General features: G+C 47.2%; 1 protein-coding gene across 1 annotated transcript in view; it reads left to right on the forward strand.

Annotated features, from left to right (window-relative positions):
• PRKCE (protein kinase C epsilon) overlaps nt 1-15,430 on the forward strand; it is a 480,453-nt gene that overhangs the window by 288,374 nt on the left and 176,649 nt on the right. Inside the window, exons 3-4 of the mRNA XM_002912411.4 lie at nt 12,716-12,875; nt 15,149-15,183. Of these exons, the coding sequence (XP_002912457.1) occupies nt 12,716-12,875; nt 15,149-15,183 (195 nt within the window). The remainder of the gene's footprint in view (nt 1-12,715; nt 12,876-15,148; nt 15,184-15,430) is intronic.

Here is a 15,430-nt window from a genome sequence, read left to right on the forward strand (position 1 = left end):
ACGTGCAGGGCTGGGGGGGGGTGGGGGGTGGGGAGCAACCACTGACCTCTTTCCAATGCCTACGGCTTCATCTTTTCCAGCACATCATTTGGATGGAACCATACTGTATATAGCCTTTTGAAGTTGGCTTGTTTTGTTTTTTTCTTTTCATTTAACGTGGTGCATTTGAGGGTCATCTGTGTTGCTGATTGTATCAGTGACATGTTCCCCCCTCAGTGCTGAGTAGAATTCCATTGTGTGGGTGTCAATTTGTTTATCCCTCCCCCAGATGACGGAGCTTTGGATTGTGTCAAGTGTTTGACAATTACCAATAAAGTTGCTAGAGATATTCACATACAGATTTTTGCGTGACTCACTTTTTGAGTAAATACCTGGGAATGGGATGGCTAGATTTTGTGTGGTGAGTGTGTGTTTGATTTTGTAAGAAACCATGAACTGTTTCCCAAAGTGGTGAAACCATTTTGTTTTCCAACCAGCAGTGTATGAAAATTCTAGTTCCTTTCCATCATCATTAGCACTTGGTGTTTTCAAGTTTAGTTTATTACTTTATCGTTAGTCATTCTAACAGGCAGGTAGTGCTTTCAGTGTAGTTTTAATTTTCATCTTCCTAATGTTTGGCATCTTTTCATGTGTTCAGTTGCCATCTATATATCTTCTTTTGGTGTCGTGTCTTTCAAATCTTAGTTTTTTTTTTATTGGACTATTTCTTTATTATCAAGTTTCGAGAGTTCTTCATATAGTCTAGCCCTAAGTGCTTTCCCATATATGCAATTTGCAATTATTTTTTTTCCAGGTAGGGGACTTGCCTTTTTATTCTCTTAACAATGTTTTTTGAACAGCAGATGTTACTAATTTCGATGAAGCTCAATTTATCAGTCTTCGATGAATTGTGCTTTTGGTGTCCTATCTAATATTTACCTAAACCCTAAGGTCTCAAAGATTTTTTCCTCTGGTTTCCTCCAGATATTTAATAATTTTTACATTTTTGCCTATCCTCTATGTGGGGTTTATTTTTGTCTAAGGTACAAGGTACAGATCTGTGTTTATTTTTGCATATGGATCTCCAACTGTTCCAGCAGCATTGTTTGTTGAAAAAGACTACACTTTCTCCGTTGAACTGCCTTTCTACCTTTATTGAAAATCATTTGACCATATATGTGTGGACTCCTCTCTGGACTCAATTCTGTTCCCTTGTTTTGTCTAATTTTGGTTGCAATGGTGGGAATGATGGTTTTTCTAGCTTTCTACATTCTCACCAGGGCCCTAACTACTTCTGAACAAATAAGTGTAGCACTTTTAGGTGATTCAGATAAGGTGGCTACTGTGGTCTAGACAGTTCTCAAAATGTGGTCTTAGCCCAGTGGCATTAGCATCACTTGTGAACTTGTTGGAAATGAAATTCTCAGGGCCTCCCCCACACCTTTTGAATTAGAGACTCTGGGGATGGTGTCTAGCAGTATGTGTTTCAAGAAGCCCTCCAAAGAATTCTGATGCATGCTGACCTTTGAGAAACAGTTATTTTAGGGAGGTGAAGACCTCAGAATTTAGGTCATTTAGAAGAAAATGATGATGGGATTATGTCAGTGGGCCTGATCTAGGTTCTTCTGTGTTCTAATTCAGATTTGACTGGACACCATGGCCATTGCCTATCTGAAAGAGATTCTTTTTTCCCCTTCCTGCCGGCCTTTCAAACATTTTTCTGAACTCTTGTGGCCATCACACTCCCAACAGGAAATGAGATTTCCCTTTAAGAAATGAGAGGGCATTTTCTGCTATCTAGAGAGGTTTGCAAGCCAGACATCAGCTTCAGATAGAGCCAGGTCAGGGATCTAATGGGTGTACATTTCAGGTTAATAGGTTGACAATCAAGGGGAAGTTCTGGTCAGTGAGTGTCAAGTTTCAGGTCTTCCCCATCTCTAAATCCACTGGGGTTTTCCTGACTGCAAATAAGGGGGGGGGGAGAATATTGTGCAAGCTTTTAAAAGGCCTCAGACTTCCCGACTGCAAGAGGAAGACTGTTGCCCTGTTCTTCCCGTGTTCCAGCAGCAGATGCAGGAAGAGCTGTCCTTTCAACAGATGGTTTGGAGCGGGCTGCTTGCCAGGGAGGCCAGGGCAGCCTCAGAATAAAGCAAGGGTGCCTTCTTCAACACTGCAAGCTCCCTCCTCTCCCCCCCTTAGGAAAATGGTTTAAAAGAGCAAAAGATATAATGTCATATCTTCATTGTAGTTCCCCTACCTTAAACACACACACTGTTTTAACCTCTCACTTATGATTTTTCAGTAATAGATTTGAATTGCGCCTGTATTAACTGCTGTGTTTGGAGAGAAAGGATAATTTTTATTTAAACAACCAGCCAAACAAACAAACAAACAAACAAAAAACTCCAAAAAACCCCAGCAGGATTAAATTTACGTGTTTGTAGCCTCAAGATTGAGGAGGGGACCGCCCTGGGGAAGAGAATAGACTTTGGCCAGGTGTTCCTGCTGGACACAAAATGGCTTGGGTCAGGTTTGGGGAACACTTTGAACTGACACTTTCTTCCTTGCTTGGTTTGAGCAAATATAAACCTTTTGTTCCAGAAGGCTGTTGCCTATGTGGTGATTATGTGTGTTCCTGCATCAGACCTCACATCACCTCCTGCTTTTCAAAATTCTGTATGACACAACTGAACTCAGTACAAATGGGCTGAAAGTGGGGCTCTGGTCTTTCTGTCACTCCTTTGTGCTCCCTGCTATGTGTGCTGTGGTATGAAAGTGAGTTGCCTTTGTGCGTTTGCATTTTCTGTTACTTTGCAAGCAGTCTGGTTTCCAAAACAATGTTCAGAACTTTTCTTCAAATTCCATATTCACTTGAAAGAAATCGGCCTCTCCCTTTCCAGTCTGCTAATAATTTTTCACACAGTTTTTTCATTTACAGCATTTGGGAAGGAGAGTTCATTAAAAAAACAAAAAACAAAACTAGGAACCACCTGTTAGAGAAATATGAACAGCATGCTTGAATTTTCTTGTGTTTCTCCTAGTTTCCATATGAGATGAAAAGCAGGGGTGGTGGTGGGAGATGTCCATTTCATGTTCTTTAACATGCGTGGTATGGAGGGGAAACCATGAACTTTGGAGCCAGAGAGACCTGGGTGCAAAACCAGGCTCTACCGCTTAATAACTACATACCCTTGGGTGAGTCACTTAGGTTTTCTTAGCCCCTCATTTGTAGAGTGTAGAAAATAATACCAATCCTGTAGGATCCTTTTGAGAAGTTATTGTATGGTAAATGGTACCTATTATTATTTTAATTTATTTTTTAATTCAAGTATAATTATCATACAGTGTTAAATTAGTTTCAGGTGTGCAGTATGATTCAACAATTGTATACATTACACAGTGCTCATCACTATGCTTAATTTTTTTTTTTTTAAAGATTTTATTTATTTATTTGACAGAGATAGAGACAGCCAGCGAGAGAGGGAACACAAGCAGGGGGAGTGGGAGAGGAAGAAGCAGGCTCATAGCGAAGGAGCCTGATGTGGGGCTCGATCCCATAACGCCGGGATCACGCCCTGAGCCGAAGGCAGACGCTTAACCGCTGTGCCACCCAGGCGCCCCTGCTTAATTTTTTTTTAAATGGATTCCATATTTTGCTTTAGATATGCCAAGCACCCACCAGCCTTGGATGTAAACTTTCCAAAATTTACCTCCTGCTGCCACTCTTTGCAGGTCCTACCTCTGTTCGTGCCCCACAATTTCCTACCTTCCCTGCTTGACATCTCCCAATAGGGTTAGAGATTCACATACTAAACTCGTGAGGCCCTCCCAGGGACCTAAGTTTTAATTGGGTTTAAAGCCTCAAGTTTGAAGGATAAAGCTTACACAGTACAGTTGAACGCCACAAGGACCATTTTGGTTTTTAGGACAGCTAGTAATATCTCTGCATTCCTGGCTTCCCGGAGCCAGGTCCGAGAAACTCACTTTTACACAGACCCTGGGATCCATGTGATAGTGATCTGATATAATCTGTCCTGTTATCATTTCTTCTTCTCTCTCTCCTTCCACCAGCAGGCTGAGTGTGTAACACAAAGTTTAGACACAATACCTAGTACCTCGGAGGCAATTGGTAAATACTGAGTGAATGAACAATTCTCATAGGTAAAAAGCATTCCTTCTAATGTTTACCCTACATCGCTCTTATGTGGCTCATCCTTTACCTCTTGATTATCTACTGATGTATAACAAATTAGCACAGATTTAGCAGCGTAAGACAATAATGGACAAATGTCACCTCATACAGTTTATAGGGGTCAGGAATTCAGGAGCAGCTCTAGCTTGGATGGTTCTGGCCCACGGTCTCTCATGAGGTTGTATGGGATGTTGGCCAGGGCTGTGTTCAGCTGAAGGCCCAACGGAGGCTTGGAGGATCCGCTTCCAACATGGCTGACACACATGGCTCACGAATCAGTGTTGCCTATGGGCAGGAGGCCCCAGTTTCCCACCAGATGGATCTGGCCATAGGATCTCTTGGATGTCCCATTAACATGGCAGCTGCCTTTCTCCAGAGTGAGTGATCCAAGAGAGAACAAGGTGGGAACTGCAATGTCTCTTATGACCTAGCCTTAGAAGGCACACTCTGCAAGATCTTCTCGGTTACACAAGTCAGCAGGTCGTCTCCGTTTGTTGTAGAAGGGGGCTACACAACGGTGTGAACATCAGGAAGCGGGGATCACTGGGATCCATCTTGGAGATTGCCTACAATACCTCTTATTCAGCCCTTTCTTATTTCTGCCAGAAACTGAAATCTCTTTTTACCTCTTTCTTCTAGATGCATTTCAGTTCTCTTCCGTTAGGCATCTCTTGACCTACTAAGGGATAGCCAGGCTCACGAGCTTACAGAGATGTGTCAGAGATGTGCTTTGGCCAGGGGCAGTGCTAATCCATCACCAGGGGTTCTTGACTCTTAAAACTGCGATAGACCTTAACCTCAGCTTAACCCTTGCTGCAAGGTCTCAGCTCCTGCTAACCCGGACCCACTGTATGCAGGGCCCAGATTTCCAGATAAGGAAAGTGCCACCTTCCATAAGTAAAGATGCAGCTCTTGGGTGAGGGATAGGACAGGAGCTCTGTTTGTAGGAGAGGTTGGGTAACGTTGAGCCGTAACCACTTGTTCCCCAGCGCTCTGGTGACCAGGACTACACACCTGCAAGAAGTTGCTGAGACTCGAGGCAGGGCCTGTGGCCAATAATGTTTGCCTCTGGACACAGGTAACTGACTGACTTGGAGAATCTGATCTTTGCTTGTACTTCATTGGCACTAAGTCCTAAGCTGACTGGACCTCCCGTCAGCATCTGTGGCCTCAAAATATTTTCTTATGTTCAGTAAACTGGAAATAAAGAAGATCCCTCCCTCCCACTTTTCCTCTTGGCAGTTTTTGTTTTCTCTGTATGGGAGTTTATAGATAGGAGGCCCAGACCTCAGTGAATGTCTCTGTTGTTTTGCAGAGTTATTAGAAAACCATTTTTTCCCCTCACAATAGTGACTGTTGTTTTCCCAGCATTCCCTTGTCACTAGGGGAGACAGCTCGGGTAGAGACAGGAGTTTCCAGGGCCCTTAAGAAGCAGGAACTGGGAATTTATTAGTTTTCCTGGACTATGGTGTCCCCTGGTTGGGGAGAGTGCCAGGAACTGGGAGGTGGGCTTGGGGCACACTGTGTGTGCATGTGTGTGAGTGTGTATGAGTGTTTGTGTGGGAGAGAGAAGGTACGAGCACACACCTCGAAGGAACATGGGTTGGATTATGGGATATTTTCAGTTAATAAAAAGCATTATTGCTTTTGACCTGTCCATCCCTCCCTCTCCATGTGCAGAGGTTTGGTCACAGTGTCAGTGTAACATAAAACTTGTAAGAACAAGTTTAAGCGGGTTTTTATGAAGGCGGGGGGGGGGGGGGGGGGGGGGGGTGCGGTGTGGGAACGTCTAAGTTCTGCAAGAGCTAAGGCCATTCCAGCTGTTTCTGTAGAAAGACTTGGGGCTCATTCACCTGTGTTAAGCTTCCTGAGGATGGTCCATACCCCCAGCACCACCCTGCCATGGGGACAGGGCCCGGCCTGGGCTCCTAGGAAGGACGGTGGAAGGAAGGTGAGCTCACTTCTGGGTCAGGATGATCCGAAGGACCGGGGAGGCTAGAAGCTACTAACTACAGATCCGTCCACTTCCTGGGAAGGCCTGAGCTTAATTTAGCCCATTATAAGCCTGGACTTTGTGACTTCACAGACATCTTGGCTTCTTTTTATCATCTCGCTCCAGCTCCTTTGTCTTATCGTTTTTTTACCGCCTTTTCTTGTCTTCTTTTCATCTTGTAGCTCCTGAAACTGTCCTCTCGCAGGTAATGTAATAAGACATCACCCCCTGGCCGGCTTCATGGGAACCCTATCCGGGACTCCAGATCGCTCTGGGATAGGACGTGGCTTCTCTTGTGAACTGGAACTTTATTAGTGAGCACTGAAAGCTGCAGAAGCAGCTGGAGGAGAGCCGACTTAGTTCATTGTGGTATTTTTGGAAACGCTGCAGGCACCTTTGAGAAGCTAGAGCTTATGACTTGTAGCTCACTGTGCTTGAACCTTCCTGAGCTCTGCCTGCTACTGACTGGGTGACGTGGAAGGGCTCGTATTGATAGCACTGGATGGGTGCTGGCTTTCCCACAATTGACCCCATAACATTTTTGGCTGGGGTCCCTGTGGCATTAGAAGGCTTGTTATAGGGGCGCCTGGGTGGCACAGCGGTTAAGCGTCTGCCTTTGGCTCAGGGTGTGATCCCGGCGTTCTGGGATCGAGCCCCACATCAGGCTCCTCCGCTATGAGCCTGCTTCTTCCTCTCCCACTCCCCCCTGCTTGTGTTCCCTCTCTCACTGGCTGTCTCTATCTCTGTCGAATAAATAAATAAAATCTTTTAAAAAAATTTAAAAAAAAAAGAAGGCTTGTTATATATACGAAGGAGGGAATGCCAGCCTTCGCTGGCACTGACTCTTCTCCGTCCTCCCCCATGACGACCAACAACCAACTAGCACGTGGGCATGGACAGAAGCCCTGTTGAGACTTCTGCCACTATTCTCCCACAGGCCTTTTTTTCATACAGGATCTTAGAAACATTACCAGTGGACAGCACCCAACCTCATGGACATGAGCTCCGTGAGGGCTCAGGTGCCCAGGAATGTAGCAACAGCTCTGTTTCCTGGGATCTGAATCACAGGACTGTCACTGGCCCCTGAGGGGATTCTCACTCCACCCTTGGTTGGTGACCCACTTGGCTGATTTCCCAGGCTAGGAATGTTCTTAGAGTTTTTAACAGGTCTGCCTGGAGGGTTTTGGTCTGTGGTTTCCTTCTGGCAAGTAGTGACTTTTCCTGGGTACCAGAGGCATGCAGTCAAGTTCCGGTGTAACTCCAATACGTAATTTTGAATGGATGGAGGAGGGAGAGAGGGAGTGAGTGAGTGAATGAATTAATTAATTAATTAATACGGGGGGGCAGGAGGCGAGCACATTGCCTACTTCAGTGAAATCACGGTTGTCCAGTGGCTCTCTGTGTTCACGTGTGTGCTTTGCCCCAGAACATGGACTTGGGGGTTTGCCCTCCCTTTTCTCCCTGGGCCCCTCCCTCAGTGGTCATCCTCCCACCGTCCCCCCATGTTCTCCCAACATCACCATATTGCCCCTCCCCCATGTTCTCCCAACATCACCATATTGCCCCTCACTTTATACACTGCTGCTTTCCCTGTCTTAACCGTGTGTGATTCTGTCATGTTTTCGTCCTACAAGGCATGAAGTAACTTAAGTTTTATTTTTAATAAGCGAGCAGAGCACTGGCTCTGCCATGAAGATGGAACAGCTCCTTCCGAAAGTGAAGAAGAGAAAGAAAACCATTTCTAGTAAATTTGAGATGCTAATCTTGAAATGCCCCTCTGACTAGATTCCACACAGAATAAAACATGCAGACAACTGCAGGCCTTCACCCTCAGACCCTCCTATTCTCCTTGAGTGACTCTCTGGGAAGATGCAGATAGCACGGAGTAATCTCTGCTGGGGCATTAATTGCTGTTTCCTCTTTCCTGTTTTGAACAGAAGTTTTCTTTATTGTGGGAGGACTGCATGTAGAACACATTCTCTGGCATCACGTAAATATTTACTTCATATTTAAAACCCATGTCCTGAAGCATTTATTCCACTTGAAAATATTATGACCTATTTTCCTCATGGCAAATCAAAATAAAAGGCACCGCTCCTTTGAGTTTCAGTACCTAGTTTTTGCGGGGGCAGGGGGTTGGTTTTGTTTTTCCTTCCATTTATCTTGCATTTTTTTCACCAGTAAGTCCATAAAGTCAAGCGAGAGAATGATCGAGAGGGAAAATTAGCTCCTCAGAGATGGAGTGGCAGAGGTTCTCACCCAGCTTCTGCAGGAGCTCCCCCCCAGCCGTAACCACTGTTGTCCACAGTAATGTGGTCGCATTTGCTTTTTTGGAGGAGGCCTGTCCCATCAAGGACCAGAGAACAATAATTGAGAGAGTGGCCATGGGCCATCCCTTGTGGTTTGGAGTCTTTGCCCAGAACGGTGCCTGGCATCCAGTATCTACAGAGTAAACATTTTTAGATGGACAGTTTAGTTTATACCCTGCAGAAATTTTCATTGTGTATTTTCGCTCATCTGTTGTTTGAGTGTATTTATCCTTTTCTCTTTCTCATTGTATATACATACTGTACACGTGTTTCCTAGTTTCCCTATTTATCCTTTCTTGGTGGACTTAGCATATCTGCTTTTTTTTTAAACCACAGCATCAACTTCTATTCTGTGGGTGTATCGTGAACAAATCAGTCCCCTCTAGCTTCCTTTTCCAAGTCTCTGGGTGAGAGCAGAGGTGGATGTGTGAAGAGGTGGGCGGACAGCAGCAGGAGGTGACTTCCATACGGTTGGGTCCAGGGGGGACCCAGGCTGTTCCGCCATCCTTGGGAGACGGGACCGGATGGGCCAGGGTGGGAGCTCCTGAATGACATTTACTGTTTGTTAGCTGTTTGACCTTCAACAAATGAGTTAATCTCTTGAAAGCTTGGTTTCTGTGTAAGTCGAGAATAACACGACTCCGTGGTACCAGAGGATGTACGTAAGCGGCTCACATGTCTCCCGTACGTGTGATAATTAACCTCATGAATTTGAAATAGCACCTCGTGGATACATAACAGCACCTGTGGACATGTAATGGGACCTCGTGTGTACGGAATAGTATTTCGTGGATTGAAGGTGCTTAGAATGGTACCCAGCACGTGGCAGGCCGGGGCCCCAGAAGTTGTAGCTGTTATTTTTCAGCTTCTGAATACCTCAGGTTTGACCGTTTCTTAGACAAAAAATACCAGGATGGTTGAATAGTTTTCTTTGTGTTGTGAAATTACGTGCCGTTGAGGACTGGATTCATTCTTTGCTTGGATTCTAAGAAAAGCCTTCTGAGAAGGTGGCCAGCCTTTTCTCAAATCAGTTATGTTTCTTACTGCTTTTGTTCTCAAACTGAATCAGTATTCCTTCCTTGCCCAGCCCAGTCCTCTGGCAGCTTGCCAAGTCTGAAGATGGAGTCGTCTTTCTAAAGCCCCTAATGGATGGGGTGGGGAGAGAGAATGCTGAGTCTCTTTTGCTCACAGTAGCAGGTGCAGAACATCTGGAGGCAGCTGGGCTCCTGCAGGGTGGGGCAATGAAGGGGTGTTAAGTGCAGGTTTTGCAGGGCAGGGGGTGAGGCTTTACAGGAATTACAGAACCTTTGGGGAAGTTCGGTCAGACCATCAGACCCCACTTAAGGGGAGCTATTCTTGGCTCTCTGTCTAACCTGCTCCCGGAACCCTCCCCAGAACCTTGCCACAAGTGGTAAGCAGCTTCTCTCCTCTCCGGGTATGAGTACACATGACCGAAAGGTCTTTAAAAGTCAGTTAAATTAATGGGTTGCTGTGTTAACATATTAAAGTAAATGGAGTTTAAACCTTCGATCTGGTTGCTGGTCAATTCTGTAAAAAATTGAGAAATGAGGCCCTCAGGGACACCTGTAACCCTCCCCCCCCGCAACCCCATTCCAGCAGGGCTTACTTGAGAAAACTAGATTGGACTCCTCAGCAGTTTAACTGAAAATACAACTTCCCAGGATCAAATGACTAGTAAATTTGAGGTATTCGCAAAGCAAATTGCACCTTAAATGCAGGAGGGGGTACTGTTTAATGTGACCCGTGGTGAATCCAGTAAAGGCAGTTAGTTGAGTGCCCATCCTCTGGCCTCAGCTGCCCAGGCCTGGGACTGGGGGTCTGCGTTTTTGTAGATCAGGTTTGTAGCAAGGAAGGCTACTGAACAGATTTATTTTTTAAATTACCATATTTTTTACTGCTTCTAAAAATGGTAGAATGTTCTGGATGTAGTGAAAAGTCAGCCGCAGAAATGAAAGTCGCCTATCATTGCACAGTTGGGTGATGATGGCCAGATTTCTGTGTGTGTGTACATATCTCTGTATTAAAACAGCTGGGGGGCACCTGGGTGGCTCAGTCATTAAGCGTCTGCCTTCGGCTCAGGGCGTTCCCAGGGTCCTGGGATCGAGCCCCACATCGGGCTCCATGCTCTGCTGGGAGCCTGCTTCTTCCTCTCCACTCCCCCTGCCTGTGTTCCCTCTCTCGCTGGCTCTCTCTCTCTCTCTCTGTCAAATAAATAAAAAAAAATCTTTAACAAAAATAAAAATAAAACAGAGCTGGGATGTCCCCATGAGAATTTGGTCAGCTGGGCCTTGGTCCCTAGGTTGTGGCAGGCTCGGAGGTGGGATTTCCATATTCCATCTCTTTCCATGTCAGAGACTTTTTAAAATAACAAGCACCCATTCAAAAGTTGACCCAGGCAGGCTGGGGGCAGGGAAGCAGAGGGGTGGCAGGCAGACCCCCATCTGGGTCATCAGGGTCTGTGCTGGGGGATCAGCAGCTCTGCCTGTCTGCTTGGAGGCTGCTTCCCGCTAAAAGCCCCCACTAGGCATGTGCTCCCTCTTCTTGCCTTTCTCCTCCAGTTCTGTGTCCTTCCACCCCTACCCTGTCTGCACTGACAGACTGCCCTCGGATTCTACAGCTGTTGGGCTCACACAGGTGCCCTCCAGTGCAGCGAGCCTTATTTCCAAAGAGGTCCAGGAGGAACAGTGTTCCTCCCCACCCCAAGACTGACACTGTCATGGTGGCATGTCAGGTGTAGGGAATTTTTGGGGGGCACAGAGCCTTCCCAGCGCATTTTAAGCTGTGCCATGCGGGTGACCTTGCAGGACCTGCACTAGTGTTGGGAACCAGGCAGGAGAGCCAAGGCCTGCCTCTGCTGCCCTCAGAGAAGCCAGAGGCAGCTCAACTCTTGTGTTAGGAGAGCCCCTCAGATGAGCACTTTGGGACCTTGCTGTCGGGAGATTGGGCGGTCCCCCAGAGTGGCGTGTGGACAGCGTTAACATTGGCTTCTCCCCTGCTCTCTGGATTAGAATCTGGGCTCCACCACTTAGTAGCTGTGTTAACATAAACAGGTTATGTAAACTCTCTATTCCTCAGTTTGCACATCTGTGAAGTGGGGATACGATGAGTACCCTTCAAGAAGGGCGGTTGGAAGGATTCAGTGAGCACCTGCCGCAGTAAGCGTTAGGCATGGTTCTCACTCTATTAGTCTACTTGGGCTGCCGTAACAACATAGCACAGACAGGGTGGCTTCAACAGCAGAGACTGACTTCTCACAGCTCTGGAGGCTGAAAGTCTGAGATCAAGGTGCTGGCATGGTTAGGTGAGGACCCCCTTCCTGCCTTGTGGACACCCACCTTCTTGCTGTGCCCTCATAAGATAGTGAGCTCTTTTCATAAAAGCACTAACCCTATCCTGGGAACCCCACTGTCATTTGTGACTGTGTCACGTGGGCATGTAGAAAATCAGCATGTGAATGGGAGGGGGGGACACAAACATTCAGACCATAACAGTCGTTATTGTCATTTTCGTTGTCATTTATTAGCGCCCTTGCAGGACTTTCGGAGGCTTGGGGCAACCTCTGATGTGAACTGAAGGAAGAAGTGAGGACAGTCCTTTTGTCTTCAGTCAGGTCTTAAAGTCTATGGTGGTGGGTCTTGAGTTTTCTAGAAAACTGGCTTTACTCAGTGTTAGGTTTCCCTCTCCTTTTGACCTTCCCGGTTGTCGTAGTCTGGAAGAGGGGAAGGAAGAAAAGTCAGGTTTCTCTGAGCCAGGCAGCTGGGTACAGACTCCACAGTGCCCTGCGGTGTCAGCACTGTTACCCCATTTCCAGAGGGCCAGGCCCTCAGGGGCTCCAGGCAAGGACACACCGGCTGGCTAAGGCCACACTGCTGAGAAGCTGCAATAAAATGTGGACCTTGAGCCTTTTGATCCCACACCCTTGCAATGTGCAGCCGGTACTGGGGGGAATGGGGCAGCCACACCTGGAGCAGGACTGGGATCGGGATGAATTTGGGGGGGTGCCGCTGGTACCGGAAATGGAAGCGCAGTCTGGGCCTTCCTGCCTCGCATGGTGCGCCCTCACTGGGGTTGAGCGGCGAGGCTCAGACCCTGGAGTCCCTCAGCCAGTGGCTGCTGCCCCCACGCCGCTCCCGCTCCGGGCACTGCAAGTGGGGTAGGCGATCACTTTCAAGGCGTGCCAACTCACACAGTGTTTTCTCTTCTGCTCTTGTCCTTCCCCAGCCCCTAAAGACAATGAAGAGCGCGTGTTCAGGGAGCGCATGCGGCCCAGGAAACGACAGGGGGCTGTCAGGCGCAGGGTCCACCAGGTCAACGGCCACAAGTTCATGGCCACCTACCTTCGGCAGCCCACCTACTGCTCCCACTGCAGAGATTTTATCTGGTAAGGCCCTCTCTCCCGGGAACCTCTAGTTAGGCCTTCCCTGAGGTGAGAAGTGGGGGAGGGGCTGTAGGAGAGTAGACACTTTATTTTTAAAGTTCTGAGGTGCTTTATTTCTTCTTTATTTCATTGCAGAAGACTTTTCTGGAAGGCTAAGTGAGTGTTTAGTGCCTGGGGGGATAAATGGAAAGAATGGTGACTTTATACTTGGGACCATATCATATATCATATTTAATGAGTTAAGATTTTATAACCAATAGTGGTATATTGTGATGTATTTTTAAAAGAATCCTTATCTTTTAGAGACACAAGCTTAATTATTCAGAAATGGAATACTGTGATGTCTGGGATTTGTTTAAAAATGATCTGGAAGGAGGGTAGAAGGGCTAGGGGTAGAGATGAACTACAACCAGCTGTGTATTGATCATTGTTAGAGCTGGGTAATAGCTCCCTTACTTTTATTTCTTTATTTTTGTATACATCTGAATTTTTCCATGATAAAGCTGGTTGCCAATACCTGTATTTCAAAGCAACTCTTAATAACTGTTATAACAGTGGTGCTACTAGGATGCCCAGATTTCAGAGGAATGAGAGAGCAGCATTGGCTGCAGTGCTCAGGGAAGGCTTCCTGGAGGAGGCACCATTTCTCCTTTCATGATGACTAGGATTTTAATAGGCAAAGACAGGTAGGTTGTAGGCCTTTTTGGGAGGTGGAGAAGGAAAAGGAGCACTGGCCTTGGGTATTGGAGGGGGAATTTTAATGAAGGCCTGCCACATGTCAGGTTCTTCCTAAGGCACTGAAAATATCTAATTAAACCATTCCACTGTCCTACAAGCTATGTATTATTAAAGCCATTCCACTAACAACGGTCCTGAGACTCAGAAAGGAAAAGACTAGTGTGACATCCTCCAGCTAGCAAGTGTCAGAGACCCAGTTCCACCCCTGGTGAGCCCAACTGAAAGCTTTTCCTGACCTCCCACCAGCCTTTCTGGCAACCTCTCTGAGCTCTTGGACTTTGCCCACACACTTGGATCCTGCGGGGGAGAATGAGTGAGGCCAATGTGCAGCATGAACCAAGCCACGGAACATTTGAATTAGGGTTTGAATTCCCAAGGTGTCCAGGAGTGGCTTGTCTTGTCCTCGCAGTCTCTAAAACTAGTCAGTGACGTTGGCATGGCCATCTGAGGCAGTGCAGCTCAGAGCACCCTCAACCTGACTGAAGCAGAAATAATGCCCCACTCCCACCACAGACATATCTCAGCCCCGGGGCTGCTTCTACGCTCTACCCTCCATTTTCTGTATTTCGGTCATGAGTTGTGTGTTTGGTGGGAGTAGGTTGTGAAGGCTGAGATTTATGGATTCGGGTCTCCTCTCAGCCCATGGCAAACATCACTGGGTTCTAGGCTTCCTGAGGCGCAGTCCCTGAGTGACGTCTGGCTGCTCCTGCTGGGCTGGAAATTACAGATTGCCCCCTGGCCATTTAGTGGTGATGCTAAGGACAGGGCCCAGGCCAGGTTGGTTGGATTGTTCTGTGTCCATGCTGACCCGAATCCTGCCCTGGGGGAGCTTACACCTGTCATGGAAGGAACCTCTAACATTGGCCTTAACCAAACAGTACATTGAACCCCTAGTCCTGGCCACACACTGACCTAGAACCCTTGACTGCTTTTGGAATGCCTGCAGAATGTGCCTGTAAGCTATAGCCCTCCTGCATGATTACCCACAAGGAAGGGCACGTTTGACTAATCAAGACCTGCCTTGAGCGAGCAGAGTCTCTGTGGCTTTCCAGAACTCTAATGGCCCCAGTGGAATAGCTGTTTGTCTAGGAAACCAAACCCTGACACTGACCAGGCCTTGTACCCATTCTGAGCACTGGGTCTACCCTCTGATGCCTCTGAAGGAGTCATTTTTTAAAAGATTTTTTTTATTTACTTGAGAGAGAGAGAGAGAGTGCAAGCGTGTGCACGTGCACAAGCGGGGGGTGGGGCGGAGGGAGAGGGAGAAGCAGACTCTTGGCTGAGCAAGGAGCCTGATGTGGGGCTTGATCCCAGGACTGCAGGATCACGACCTGAGCCAAAGGCAGACACTTAACCGACTGAGCCACCCAGGTGCCCTGAAGAAGTCACTTTAAGGCACTCTGCAAGTGGGAGTGAAATCCCACTGCTAGCTGGATTCCAGTCTACTCGGTGCATCATGGCTGGTAGCCAGAATGGGGTGGCTTTGTGTGGTTTTTGACCTACTAAAATGTATTAAAAGGTTGTATTCTTCTTTTCAGGGGTGTCATAGGAAAACAGGGATACCAATGTCAAGGTAAGAGGCATTGTATGAACTACATGACTGGGGGCCCACAGGTCCCTCCAGAGCAGCGACACTCCTAGAAAGTGTGTGCCGGGTTGGATGACGTTTAGAGGCTCTGTAGTTTGCATGCTTCTGTTCCCTCTCTGAGAAGCAAGACCCTGCTTTTCTTTGTCCCTGCCTGGACGTGGCTCCTGTATCCATCTATGGGGGTAAAGGCATGAGAGTACCTTGTGTGTACCTGTCTCCAGCTGTCCCAGTG

Source organism: Ailuropoda melanoleuca, chromosome 4 (assembly GCF_002007445.2).
Source record: "Ailuropoda melanoleuca isolate Jingjing chromosome 4, ASM200744v2, whole genome shotgun sequence".
NCBI lineage: Eukaryota > Metazoa > Chordata > Mammalia > Carnivora > Ursidae > Ailuropoda > Ailuropoda melanoleuca.